The 15,347-nt window shown below is 41.3% G+C and overlaps 1 protein-coding gene across 1 annotated transcript in view; it reads left to right on the plus strand.

The window, feature by feature from the left end:
- Positions 1–15,073, plus strand: part of LOC124721978 (ATP-binding cassette sub-family G member 5) — a 138,310-nt gene extending 123,237 nt beyond the window's left edge. Inside the window, exons 9-11 of the mRNA XM_047247146.1 lie at positions 4,056–4,194; positions 5,539–5,721; positions 13,433–15,073. Of these exons, the coding sequence (XP_047103102.1) occupies positions 4,056–4,194; positions 5,539–5,721; positions 13,433–13,826 (716 nt within the window). The 3' untranslated portion in view covers positions 13,827–15,073. The remainder of the gene's footprint in view (positions 1–4,055; positions 4,195–5,538; positions 5,722–13,432) is intronic.
- The last annotated feature ends 274 nt before the right edge of the window (positions 15,074–15,347 follow it).

Consider the following 15,347-nt stretch of genomic DNA (forward strand, 5'->3'; position numbering starts at 1 on the left):
TCATAGGGCCTTCCCGGTTTGTTTGACGAACAGGTTTAGGGCATTATCTGTGGCTGACGATGTCTCTGAGCCGGATGCAGTCGTCCACCCTGTTCCAGAGGAAGCTTCTCGGCCCGCAAGGTCTGGGCATTCACATAGGGTGGGTTTGCTGGTAGTTGGGAGCTCCAACGTTAGGCGCGTAATGGGGCCCCTTAAGAACATGGCTGCCAAGGAGGGGAAGGAAGCCAGTATGCACTCAGTGTGCATTCCGGGGGGAGTCATTCAGGTTGTGGAAAGGGTGCTTCCGGATGCCATGAAGAGTGTAGGGTGCAGCTAACTGCAGGTGGTGGCTCACACCAGTACCAGTGACTGGTCGCTTTGGATTGGAGCAGATTCTGTCTGGTTTTGGGCGGCTAGTGGAAATGATAAAGACTGCTAGTCTTGCTTCTGAGATTAAGGCAGAGCTCACCAGCTGCAGCATCGTCGATAGAATCGACTGTGGTCCTTTGGTGCAGAGCCGAGTGGAGGGCCTGAATCAGAGGCTCAGGCGGTTCTGTGGATGTGTAGGCTGCAGATTCCTTGACTTGCGCCGTCGGGTGGTGGGTTTCCGTGTTCCGCTTAATAGGTCAGGAGTCCACTACACACAGGAGGTGGCTACATGGGTAGTGGGGGCTGTGTGGAAGGGACTGGGCAGTTTTTTAGGTTAGAGGATTTCGGGGAACCATAGAAGGGATGCCCATCTAAAAGTGGGCAGGTAAAACACAGTAAGGTAGTTGTAGAAATGATTGGTATTGTTGTTGTAAATTGTCATAGCTGTATTGGGAAAGAACCAGAGCTCCAAGCCCTAATAGAAAACACTGAAGCTCAAATAGTTATAAGTACAGAGAGCAGGCTAAAGCCAGAAATAAGTTCAGTCAAAATTTTTTCAAACGATCTAACAGTGTTCAGAAAGGATAGATTAAATACAGTTGGTGGTGGAGTATTTATTGCTGTTAGAGGTAATTTGCCTTGTAGCGAAATTGAAGTAGATAGTTCATGTGAAATAGTATGGGTGGAGGTTATACCTGACAATTGAACTAAAGTATTAATTGGATCCTTTTACCAACCCTCCGACTCAGAAGATATAGTTGCTGAACAGTTCAAAGAAAACTTGACTCTCATTTCAAATAAGTACCCCGCTCATACAATTATAGTCGGTGGTGACTTCAATCTACCCTCGATATGCTGGAAAAATTATACATTTAAAGCTGGCGGCAGGCATAAAACGTCATCCAAAATTGTACTGAATGCTTTCTCAGAAAATTATTTTGAACAGTTAGTTCATGAGCCCACTCGAAGCATAAATGGTTGTGAAAGCATACTTGACCTTTTAGCAACAAATAATCCTGGACAAATAGCGAGTATTGTGACAAATACAGGGATTGAAAACCAAAAGGCAGTTGCTGCTAGGCTGAATACCATAACACCTGCAACGTTTCAAAAAGAAACGCAAAGTATATCTATTTAAAAAAGCTGATAAAAATGTTCTTAACGCCTTTTTAAGAGACAGTCTTCACTCCTTCCGATCTGATCATGTAAGTGTAGAAAAGTTGTGGAATGTTTTCAAAGAGATAGTATCGACAGCGATGGAGAGATATATACCACATAAATTAATTATTGATGGTACTGATCCCCCATGGTACACAAAATGGGTCAGATCGTTGTTGCAGAAGCAACAAAAAAAGCATGCCAAATTTAAAAGGACGCAAAATCCCCAAGATTTGCAAAGTTTTACAGACGTTTGAATATGGCATGTACTTCAATGCGAGATGCTTTTAATAATTTCCTCAACAAAATTCTGCCTCAAAATCTGACAGAAAACCCAAAGAGATTCTGGTCATAAATAAAGCACACCAGTGGCAAGATGCAATCAATACCTTCACTGCGCGATAACAACGGTGAAGTCACTGATGACAATGCCACTAAAGCAGAGTTATTAAACACGGTTTTCCGAAACTCCTTCACCAAATACGACGAAGTAAATATTCCTGAATCCCAATCAAGAACAACTGCCAAGATGAGAAACATAGAAGTAGCTTAAACCACTTAATAAAGGCAAGGCCTCCGGTCCAGATTGTATTCCAGTCAGGTGGTTCCTTTCAAAGTATGCTGATAAAATAGCTCCATATTTAGCAATTATATACAGCCACTCACTCACAGAAAGATTTGTACCTAAATACTGGAAAATTGCTCAAGTCACACCAATACCAAAAAAGGGAATTACAGGCCTATATCACTAATGTCGATTTGCAGTAGGGTTTTGGAAGATATACTGTATTCTAACATTATGAAGTACCTCGAAGAAAACGATTTATTGATACATAGTCAGCACGGTTTCAGAAAATATCGTTCTTATGAAACACAACTAGCTCTTTATACTCATGAAGTAATAAGTGCTATCGACAAGGGATGTCGAATTGAATCCATATTTTTAGATTTCCAGAAGGCTTTAGACACCATTCCTCTCAAGCATCTTTGAACCAAACTGCATGCCTACGGAGTATCGCCTCAGTTGTGTGACTGGATTTGTGATTTCCTGTTAGAAAGGTCACAGTTTGTAGTAATAGACGGAAAGTCATCAAGTAAAACAGAAGTAATATCCGGCGTTCCCCAAGGAAGTTTTATAGGCCCTCTATTGTTCCTGATCTATGTTAACGACATAGGAGACAATCTGAGTAGCCATCTTAGATTGTTTGTAGATGATGCTGTCATTTACCATCTTGTAAAGTCATCAGATTATCAAAATGACTTGCAAAATGATTTAGATAAGATATCTGTATGGTGCGAAAAGTGGCAATTGACCCTGAATAAGGAAAAGTGTGAAGTTATTCACATGAGTACTAAAAGAAATCAGCTAAATTTCGGTTATGCAATAAGCCTCACAAATCTGAAGGCTGTAAATTCAACTAAATACTTAGGGATTACAATTACAAATAACCTAAATTGGAATGATCACATAGATAATATTGTGGGTAGAGCAAACCAAAGACTGTGATTCATTGGCAGAACACTTAGAAGGTGCAACAGGTCTACTAAAGAGACTGCTTACACCACACTTGTTCGCCCTATTCTGGAGTATTGCTGTGTGGTGTGGGATCTGCATCAGGTGGGACTGATGGATGACATCGAAAAAGTACAAAGAAGGGCAACTCGTTTTGTATTATCGCGAAACTGGAGATAGTGTCACAGACATGATGCGTGTATTGGAGCGGCAATCATTAAAACAAAGGTGGTTTTCATTGTGACAGGATCTTCTCATGAAATTTCAATCACCACTTTTCTCCTCCAATTGCGAAAACATTCTGTTGGCACCCACCTACACAGGGAGAAATGATCATCACGATAAAATTAGAGAAATCGGGGCTTGCACAGAAAAATTTAAGCACTCATTTTTCCCGCGTGCCGTTTGAGAGTGGAACGATAGAGAGACAGCTTGAAGGTGGTTCATTGAACCCTCTGCCAGGCACTTTATTGTGAATAGCAGAGTAATCACATAGATGTAGATGTAGAGAAAATGACATGAAAGTATAGTAAGTGATTTAAAAAGGCAAGCACAAATGATTTCCATTTATGTAACATAAATACCAAGGATGATTACATAGTAAAGTATTGCATAGTTCTATTTGCTTGTTTGTAGGTGTTGAGCAGTCAGCAGGGACATATACAAGATTGAAACTTATGCTGAACTTATGTACAGTGTTCTTCCTTAGAGTTAAAAAAGAAATTACATTTTACTGCCAAGCTATTATTTGTTGTATATTGTGAGAACTTTTGGTTTACTAACTGAATGCCATTCTTTTTGGTGAGAATGAGACTAATGTTGTATGAGATTTATAATTTTATGCATATTTTGCCCCTCTACCTACATTTTTTGACATAAGATTTTAGTATACTTTCACAGTTGCTGTTTCAGTCATGTATTGCAAGTGATCAGTGAGCCACAGTTGCCTGGCCTGTAAATCCCACTTTTTTCTTGTTCTGATTGTATTTTAACAGAATATTTCAGTCTTACTAAATGCAGATATTTTCTTTTTTAGTTCCACCTCATCGAACTCGATACTATCAAGAAGCCCAAGAGGGGTTGTATAGTGGACCACTTTTTCTTTTGTGCTATCTGCTGTATTCACTGCCATTTTCAGCAGTTTCTGTTGCAGCGGCGTCAAGAATTTCATTTGAGTAAGTATGTAATACGATATTAACAAAATTTTCGTATTTTATGTAACTTTGTCTTTGCAGAAGGTGGATACAAAGGAGTGTGTAATAATTTCATTTGTTGAAAAAAATGAAAAATACACCATAAGTGTTAGCTGAGGTTTTAATATTAATGTGGGCTTTTAGTAATGAGTGGTTCTTATGTTTTGCTGTATTTTGCTATTGAGTTACCAGACAATGCTTTCACAAATGTTCCTTTTAGAGTTCTGTTAAATAAGCTGTGACTACTGTGAGGTTAAGGTACAAGTAATGAGGCATTTCTGTCATAACAGTAAAAAATTTTCCAAAGAGTTGACAGACTTCACATAAAGTTATATGGTCGGGTAACACACACTGACTACAAAATAATTTGAGACAAGTTTTCTTCAGTTGAGCAAATTAAAACCAGTGCCCTTACAATATGTTTCAGTAACTTCACAGATTCTTCTATTTGTAGATTACAGCAGTTTAATAGTTAATAATAAGACAAAACAACAACAGGCAGAGAAAGGTATTGAAATCATGAGGGACATTTATAAGTGGTCACTGTTGAACATAGTAAAATTAGTGTATGAACTTTTGCATAAAAGTAAACCACATTCATGAACGATGTACTTCACACAGCATTTTTATTTATGAGTATTTACAGGCAGTTTCTTCGATAATAACACGCAAGAGTTCATTAAAAAGAATCGCCATGAACATGTTATTTTCTTACCGCTTTTGGCACCTGCATGTAGCAGCTCATGAATTGTTGTTGTGACCTACTTATATGTGCACTCGTATTTTTATTTAGGTGATTATTTTTTTAGGTTCAGTTGCATAGAACATGGAAACCATTTTCAGGCTGCCAAAAATATCCTCAAGTATAACACAACACATCTTGTCCTTTATACTTCAACTACTTCCTCTCTTTATTTTACTCACACCTGTTACAGTACCATGAATTGAATGTATGCAGTTCTATAAGAACCTGCTCATATAATCAAGTTTATTAATTTCATTATCTTTATGTCAAGCTGTACTCAAGAATTGGGCGTGAAAATCTGTTTGCAGAAGTTTTTGCAAATTACGTTATTTGTATTTTATATTGTCAAAATGTGATTGAATTCAATAATGTGTAAAATAGTCAGCTTAATTAAAAATTTATATGAAAGTATAATGCAATACTTTTCTGTTTAATCATTTATTGATGTTTTCCTTATTTGATCATAACAACTCTTAACATTAAATACATCTGTTGTTCTCTTGTGCTCCCTGTTTATATTTATGAAGTGTATACCATTTAACAATTTAAATGAGAGAAATATTCTCTCTGTTTCCTTACAGATTGATTGGTATAAAGGCTTTGTCCGAGTGGCTTCTGTTTGGTGGCATTTTGTGGGCTTGTTACTTACTGGCTGAACAGCAAACTATAGCAATTCTGATGACTGTATGCAGTTCTTTTAGAGCTGCTGTCTGCAGTCTTTATATATCAACAGTATATCTGATACTTGGGAGTGGCGTTTTGAGGTATGTGCGAATACAGTGGAGCAAAAAAGTTGTCACTCATATTGTACTCACCCATGTGTAACAACAACTGTATGACATACAATATAATTGCAGTGAACAGTGGGCACACACACTATAAAAGGGTGTTGGTTATTTTAGCTCAGCTGTTGCTGGACCATATCTTATAGCTTATGAATAAGATCATCTTAGGATGCACAGTGAACACAAATGGAACTTGACAGTCTTTCTAGAGACTGCTTCCCTACATAATTTTCTACCCACTGAGCACTGGAATTTTTAATTCTCATTTATGCCTTATCTACTTTTGCTACAGAAGCAACTGTTTACCCTACAGGAAGCAAAGTTAATTTTTTCCTCCAGTCCAGTCATCAGTGACAGAATTTTGTCCCTCTCTGTATCATAATAATACTATTGTGGCACAATTAAGTGACCACCTTCCCCTGGTTTAGTCAAGGCATTTTGTTGAACATTGGAGCTGGGGTAGAGGGACCTCCTGCTGTCAGACTGCTGGAAATTTCACCACTTGAATTCAGTCTCCATGCCAATCCTCATAGATCTCTTTACAATTCATCTGAAAATTCTTTCACCAGTCTTTTCCTACAGTTTTTACCCCTCATATTTCCTTCCACTAACAAACTGACAATTCATTCATCCTTGTAATTAGAGGCTTCTGGGAAACTTTGTGTCCATAATAAGAGCCCTACCACTTTTCAATGGATCATTCTGTCACTAACATCTGTTCCTGAACTTTAATGTGAACTTTTCAGAATAAATGACAAGAATGTCTGATTATGCATTTGACAATTTGCATTAGAGTTTCCTATCCCTACTAATTAATTTCTTAGGCTTCCTAGAGGTATGATAGTTCAATGGCACCCTTGATCACCGGTAGTGGACCTTGTTACATGCAACAATCCCTCTGAACTCTGTCTGTAAGCCATAATTTCAGAAAATAAGGATGAATTGTGACTGCACAACATGAAATCAGAGAGACTGTAATTAGTGATGTACTTCTCTTTGATGCTGTGGCGAGTGGACATAGTGAGGAGTTTGTCTTGACCATAGTGTTAGTGATATAACTGCGAGTGGAATTATTTTAGCTTTGGTGGAGTTTATGTTATGTTTGAAAAAATGGAGGACAACCAGTGTTAAACTGGGGCTCTGAATCAGTATGTGAGTGCCTTCAGAGGAGCACTGTCTTGTAAAATGCAGCTGTTCAGGTTAGAGACCCTAATCAAACAAATACCCCTACCCCATCCCAAGGTGGTTTACATCTCTTTTGTGAGTATGTGCTTGGGGCCCAAGTCTTTGCAGCACTATTTCTCTTTCCATGCTGCAAGTCTATCTTTCTGCTATTCTTTCTTCCTCTCTGTCTTTTCATTGGATGATCTTTGTGGTGCCAAATGTGCCTCACATCTGGTTTGTGTTTTGGACACAAACCCAACACAGTAGCCCATCTGGGATGGGGTTTGAGGGTGTAGAGTAGTGAAGTGTAGTCATGTCATGTATCTTCATGGTGTTATCCTCTTGACCGTGCAGGGATCACATTGTTGGTGCCTGAGCTGGAAACTCCCCACAAAGCCAGCGAGTGGGTGGAAGATTCACATATGAAGCGAACTAAACTTTCTTCCTCTGGTGGCCTCATGACCCCAGCAGTCTCTTCTGAAGCTAGCACATATTACATTGTGGAGAGGTACGATCCCAAAATGTTCAATTCACTGGCCACACCATGGGAAGAACATAGTGCACTGAGACAAGGTGAGAAATACTCCCCCCAATATTCAGTTTGTTCTAGGACGGATGGGGATTCCTTTTTGACTGCAACACCTTTGTTCTTTGTTGAACATCTTGACGTGTTTGGGGAAGTGGCAGTCTTTTCAGACATGAAAAATGGCTCTGTTCTGCTTAAAATGGCCTCTCCCACTCAGTCACAGGTGCTACTCATCAGCAACAAGCTGCTTGATATTCCTGTCTCTCTAATCCCCCATAAAAGTCTGAATAAGGTACAGGGTATTATTTTGCACCAAGATATCCTTTTACAGACTGATGATGAGTTGCAGGTTAATTTGGAGCAATGAGGTGTGAATTTTAACAGTTGTATCCACTGAGGACCAAAAGACAACAGAATAGATACTGGAGCCTTTGTCTTGTCCTTTGGAGTTGACACATTGCCTGAGAAGGTAAAGTTGGTGTATCACTGTGATGTCGGGCTTAATATTCCCCCTCCCATGTATTGCGATGAATGCGTGCAATTTTGACATGTCTTCACGTTGCAACACCAGCCCATCTGTAGGGACTGTGGCCATCAGATGCACATGAACGTTCCGTGTGCCTCTCCCCCATATATGTCAACTGTGGGAGCACCATTTGCCCCGTTCAAGAGACTGCACCATTTTCAAACATGAAAAGAAAATCCAAGAATACAATACCCTAGACTGCTTCACATATCAGCAGGCCAAGAAGAAGTATGATCACCTACATCCTACATATATGACAGTGATGTATGCTACTGCTACGTCGACGTCGCCCTCTTTAGCGATTGTCCCATCACCCTTTGTTCCCAGGACTCTGCTGGTGTGCAACTGGGTGCCAGCCAGTGGCTGATGGAGCCACAGCTTGCAGGTCATAGGACTTCGTGTTCCTCCTCTGTCCCATAATCTGGGGCAGACAATCCCTTGCAGAAGTGTAAATCATCACAGGAGAAGTAGTAGTCCTTCAAAGCGAGGGAGATTGTGATGGACACTGTGCTGCCAGACCCTGCATATTCTGCCTCTGTATCCGAGGCAGCATTTCTGGTGGCCTCTATGGCCCCAGACCCCCCCTCCCACACACACACCCCTCCCCTCCCCTCACCATCCCTTCTTGCACCTGATTTGGAACAAATGTGTATTGATGGTGTATCTTCACAACCAGTAGCAGCAGGCAGCACTGAGGCATGATCTGCCTCCTTGGTCCCTTTGTGCCCCTTACAGGGTACTGATAGCATGATCCTCCAGTGGAACTGATGCGGTTTCTTCTGCCACTTGGCTGAGCTGCGTCATGTTCTATGTGTTTCCCCTGTCTTTTGCAGTGCCTTTCAGGAAACCTGTTTGCCAGCAATGCAGACCCCTACCCTTTGCAGCTATCAGGGCTATTTTAATAATCACACTGACTGTGAAAAGCATCGAATGGTGTTTGCACATACATTCTGGACTCTCTCTACAGCAAACACCTGCCATTCAGTACGACTTCAGAGACTGTGGCTTTTCATGTGAAGACATCTCTGGAATTTACCATCTGTAACATGTATCTCCCTCCCAACAATGGATTTCTCAGCTCTCCCTGCCCTTCCTAATAATATTGGGTGCCCATCAATGCCTGCAACCCTTTATGGGGTGGAACTGCGACCACTGGCCACAGTAGAGCTGTCGAAAACTGCTCCCAGAGCTCAATGATTGCCTCTTCAATAGTGGTGTTCCCACACACTTCAGAGTGGCACATGGGTCTTATTCGGCCATTGACCTTTCCATTTGCAGCCCAGGTCTTCTCCTGTCCATCCATTGGAGAATACATGATGACCTGCACAGCAATGACCATTTTCCGATCTTTTTGACCCTCCCTCGTTATCACTTCCCTGGGTGTCCACCCAGATGGGCTCTCTCCAAAGCTGATTTGGATGCTTTCATGACTGTCATCACCCTTCACATCCTACCACATGGTGGTATCAATGCGGTTGTCCAGATCACAACTGCAGCCATCCTGTTGGCAGCTGACTTTGTGAGTCCCTCTTCCTTGGGATCTCCCTGTTGGTAGACAGCACCTTAGTGGACCACCAAAATTGCTGTGGCCATTAGAGATTGCAGGCAGGCTCTCCAATGCCATAAGCAACATCCATCAGTGGAGCACCTCATTGTCTTTTAATGGCTCTATGGGCACCAGTACCCTATGGGTAGATGTGGTATCTCTGTAAATGGTGATGTCTACACTGATGCAAATGCTGTTGCCGATCATTTTGCTTTTCGTTATGCTCTAGCCTCTGTGTCACCAGAATTATCAGCCTGCATTTCATATCCTCAAACAACAGGTAGAACTACTTCCTTTGCCATTTACTACACATCACCTGGAACCTTGTAATGCTCCATTCATTGACTGGGAATTCCTCAGAGTCCTGGCCCTGACACAGCTCCAGGGTGAACTGCATCTACAGCCAAATGCTTTTCGGTGGATTTCCAGAGTTACAGTCTTGCCATTTTCAACCACATCTGGAGTGAGGATGAGTTCCCATCTCGGTGACGAGAAAGAGTGATCATCTCAGTACTGAAATCGGGTAAACACCCCTTAAGATGAACAGCTATTGTCCAATTAGCCTCAGTAATGTTCTCTGCAAATTGCTTAAGGTACAGTGAGTTAACGGCTGGCTTCATCCCAGGGCAGTTTTCGCCAAGGCCATTCTGCTGCTGACAATTCGGTCTGCCTGGAGTCTGCTATTCAGTCAGCTTTTGCCCATCATCATCAACATCTTATCCCCATCTTCTTTGACTTGTATAAGGCTTACAACACCACATGGTGTCACCACATCCTTTCTACCCTCCATGAGTGGTATCTCCAGGTCCAACTCCCAGTTATTGTTTGGAACTTCTTGTCTCACCATACTTTCTGGGTTCAAGTTGGTATTTCCCACAGTACCCCCCATATACAAAGTAATGGGGTCCCACAGTGGTCTGTATTGAGTGTGCCCCTTTTTCTAGTGGCTATCAATTGGCCAGCTGCAGCTGTGAGGTGTACAGTATCACCCTCCCTGTATGCTGATGACTTTATAATCTACTATTGCTCATCAACTGTGGGTGTTGCTGAACTCCAGCAGCAGGGTGCCATGTTAGAGGCTCAGCCATCCCCCACCAGAACCCTACTTCAAGGACCAAATGCTCAATGTGGTGGAGTTGTATTGTTTATTGGGATTGATCTTTGATGTCTGGTTGATGTGGCTTCCCCATCTTTGCCAGCTTAACTAAACATGCTCCTCACATTTTGATACTCTTCACTGTCACAATAATACCAGCTGGGGTGAAGACTGCTCTACAATTTTGTGATTGTAGAAAGCTCTGATCACGTTGCATCTTGATTATGGGAGCCTGGTATATGGCGACTATTGTGGGGTTCAAGTTGCGACAGGGACCTTTTGGACCAGCCCTGTGAACAGCCTACTTGCAGAGGCTTGTGTCCCTTCTGTACAGATCAGGCACCAACAACAACTGCTCAACTATAAATACACATTCGCTGCTCTCCTGAACATATGAACTACTATGTCCTTTTTCCTGGTTGGGAGATGTACCTCCCACAACATAGGCCAAGGACTGGAGTCATGATCGCAGTTTCCATGCAGAGTCTCTGCTCTGATCTCCCATCTTTCCCCCAATGTCACCTCTTATCAGGGAGAAATTGCGTTCGCTCTCCTGGTATGTACCATGTCGTGGGATCTGCCTAGAACACTCTTGGACTGAAAGACCCAATAGACCTTATGGTTTTTTGCCACCTTGATGCATTTCCAGGCTCAGACGTGGTACACACTGATGGCTCTACGGCCAACAGTAGAACCGGTTTTGCCTATATACATATAATATGCAGTGAACTACACTCCCTGCCAAGTGGATGTAGTGTATTCACTGCAGAATTGGAGGCTATCACTTGAATCATCAGCCACCTTCTTTCTTGCACTGGCAAGTTGTTCTTAATTGGCAGTGACTCCTTGGGTAATCTTCAGGCTGTCAACCAGTGCTACCCTTGACACCCATTGGTTATGACTCTCCAGGATCTCCTGTATGGCCACCATATTGGACATCCTGATTGTGTTGGGATCCCCAGGAATGAACATGCTGACTGGTTGGCCAAGTTCAGTACGAGGATGCGATCTTTGGAGGTGAGTTTACCAGAACTAAATTTCACTCAACTGTATGCCAACAATTGTTGCAGGCTTGGAATGCAGATTGGTGTGCCCTGGTTTCTTGGAATAGACTGTGAACCATAAAGCAGATCGCAACCATGTGGCAGTCTTCACTTCCTGCTTCTTGCAGGAAATATACTGTTCTGTTGGCTGTGCATTAGCAACACATGGCTGATCCATGGCTATGTCCTCCGAGATGAGGATCCTCTCCACTGTCAGTGTAGTGCCTGTCTCACATTGGCCCATATCCTACTGGACTGCTCTAATTTGGCCACCTTATGGCGAAACTAAACTTGTTGAGACACTACCTCTGGTGCTAGCGGATGACACCAGAGCGGATGATTTGGTTTTACATTTTACCCATGGAAGTGCTTTTTACTCCTCTCTGTGACGTAGGGCACATTCGCCTCGTCGGCCACTTGAGGGATTGGAGTGGTGCCCCATTGCTACTCAGACCTGAAGGGCCCGTGACTGCCCTTGTGGGGTGGTCTGGCCTGGCTCCTGCCCTTCCCAACTTTTTAAATCTTCTTATTCTTTCACATCTGTCACTGATTGACATACTCATCATCATTGTTCTCTTTCCTGATGTTTTTTCTTCTCAGTGTAGCTAGTTTTCTTGTGGTAATGGAGGATGCGAAAACACTGTTCAGATGTAGAAGGTGTGCCTCTGGTTGCATAATGTGTCCTGGGGGCCTCCAGTTGCTTTCTGGGTTGGGCATCTCTCTCACTTCTCCTTGGATCTGTCTCTTGGCTTTCATGATTCTTGGCTAGAATAGACTCCATTGGGATTTGTCTTTTGTGGCCTTCCCCTTTTTGACTATTCCTGGCTTCACGCACAAAGGATTATGGGACTGATGACCTCATAGTTTTGTCCCTTCAGCCCCAGCAATCCATCCATCAAATAAATAGGTCCACTCATAATAATCATACAGTGTGTACTTCACCAATAATAAGATAATTTCATTCTCACTCGGTATTTTCACTTCCATGTACTTCACATCTTCACCCATTAAATTTCCATTTAATATAACATGAAAGATGTGCTGTGTAGTAAGGGTAAGAGTTTCTTGTATTAACTATCACACAGGGCCCACAAATAAAATGTTCAATGACCTAGCAGCAGCACACCAACAAAATCCCATATGATGTCTGCAGCTTGTGGTCTAGTGGCTAGCATTGCTGTCTCCAGATCAGGGGGTCTTGGGTTTGATTCCCAGCGGGGTTTGGGGTTTTTCTGCCTGGGGACTGGGTGTTTGTGTCGTTCTCATCATTTGTGAAAGTGGCTAGGTTGGACCGTGTAAAGACTGGGACTTTGTACTGGCGCTGATTACCGTGCAGTTCTCCACTCCACAAACCAAACCAATCACATATGATCATGTTGGTGGAAAGTTCTGCACTCTAAGAATTCACTAATAAATCAAACTGTAAAAATTTACTAATAAGTCACAAAAGCTGTGCCATGCATGACCTGAGATAAAGCTGTTCTCAATCCAAAGGGTGGTTTGATTACCACTATGCTTTACTGGGCTGTGGTATGGCCTTGTCTATCCTTGACATTTGAACTGATTTACCAACCATAACAATAAAATACAAATAAATGAACCGAAAGAATACCAGAGTTGGTAAGATTTGCATTAGAAAGGAATCTCTCTTTGCTAGAACATTAAAGTTGGACAAATGAACAAAAAATTAAGAAATTTAATGTTTGTTAGTAAATAGCACGAAATAAGCTGAAGGGTGTGGTTTTTTCGGGTTACAATGTTGCATCACTAATACTTTTTTATGTTTCAGATCATTTCATGGACTTCCAGACTGGCTGTTATATTTGACATATGCAACTCAATCTCGATATGCAGGAGCATTTCTGAGCCAGCAGATCTTTACAAAAGATGGTCTCCTCAACAACTTGCCATATGATGCTAATGTGAACTGTACATCATTTTTTCTTTCACAGAGCTCCTCACAAGCCTCTTCCTCCTCCTTTGTGTGTAGATATGCAAATGGAATGGCATTCCTTTCAGAACGTTATGGGAAGAAAGATGGAGTTGACACTTTGGCAGAAATTTTGGATCGTGATTTAAATTTTGGTGTAGTATATGCCTTTTCCATTGGCCTCATCATAATAAATGCACTTCTCTACCTTGTTCCACTGCCAGCTTTTGTGAAAGCAAAGTTTCGTGAGTAAATGAATTGCCGTTCTCCTCAAGATATACTGATAAAGACACGTTTAAAATGTTGTAGCATATCAGAAATGTATGACGTCATAGTCTTGTCAGTGGCAAGGAACTGCACACATTTCACAAATTAATGTGATGTTGGTTACTCAGATACCTATGCCAGGTACTGCTAACAGCAGAATATCTCCAAATTGCATTGATCTGTACTGACACTGATATGATAAATGACACTAGCTACTCAAATAAACAGGATCCAAACTGTTGTGACCAGACAAAACCAAGGTCAACTGGCCATAACTGTGGGTTCTTTGATTGCTGTGGGAGAAGGCTCATCAAACTATAACACGTGAAATATTAGTTCACTTTATTACATAAATGAATAAAAGATTTACTTAACTTTAACACAGTTCTTTGCCTCAGGATTGCTTGATAATTTACGACTGCCATTGACTAGGAAAGCATCACTTGATGCACAGGTTAACAAACTATCCTTTTGCAGTACAAAATGCATTATTTATGAAAGTACATTTCATCAGAAACTTTTAACTGTTACTGTCCTACCCGATTGATGTTGACTACAACTGTAGCTGAGGTCTCGAACTGGAGGAAAGCTCTTCCAAGCTCGGCTAAACATTCTGCTGCTGTGTTGAGAGGAGAGGTGTTGGCATCAGGAGTACCTTTGATTCATCATTGCCGTCTGCAGTGGAACCTCACTAGCATCTGTGGTAGCGATATGCATTGTTTACTTTGGCGTGACGCCACAATCTCTGAATGATACCACTGACACAGTACTTACAAGAACTTAAAAATGATAGTGTCATGTAATTCTACTTTCCTACAGCATCCACCATTTAGAAAACATTTTGCACAATTCCCGACAGGTTTTCTCATTTAAAACAATCTGGACAACTGGTGGGAAAAGACATATAAGAATCAGTTGAGAAATGTTACATTCCTATTATTTTTCATTTCATACACCTGGACTTTTTCACTTACATAATGGGGAGGGGAGGATGGATGGATGGATGGATGGATGGATGGATGGATGGATGGATGTATGTATCAAATATGTATTACACTTAATCAATTGGATAAACTCAACCAGATCAGAACAGTACTCTTTATAAATTGGAAGAGAGAGATTGTTGTATTGTTGTGTAAAATATTTATAAAATTTTCATATTGTACTTGTATTTTTCTGAGAACTGTATGTATTGAAAGGTATTCTCTTTCATGAATAAATCTAGCATAACGTCTCCATGTCTTGTAACTACTGCCTTACCTCTCTCAACAACTATCAACAGAAGTTTTCAAAATATAATTAACTTAAAGCACATAGTTTTACAGCATTTATCTTGAAATATGCACATACAGAATATCATATTCTTGAGCCTGCACCAACTGCATTATGCTATGTCTATTAGTTGTATACATCAATAAGTCACTCTAAGTAAAGCAGCTTGTGTCACAATAAATATATACAAACTGTCGCATAGTGGACATACATTCCAGTTATTATTTGTATGTTG

The sequence above is a fragment of the Schistocerca piceifrons genome, chromosome X, assembly GCF_021461385.2.
Source record: "Schistocerca piceifrons isolate TAMUIC-IGC-003096 chromosome X, iqSchPice1.1, whole genome shotgun sequence".
Taxonomy (NCBI): Eukaryota; Metazoa; Arthropoda; class Insecta; order Orthoptera; family Acrididae; genus Schistocerca; species Schistocerca piceifrons.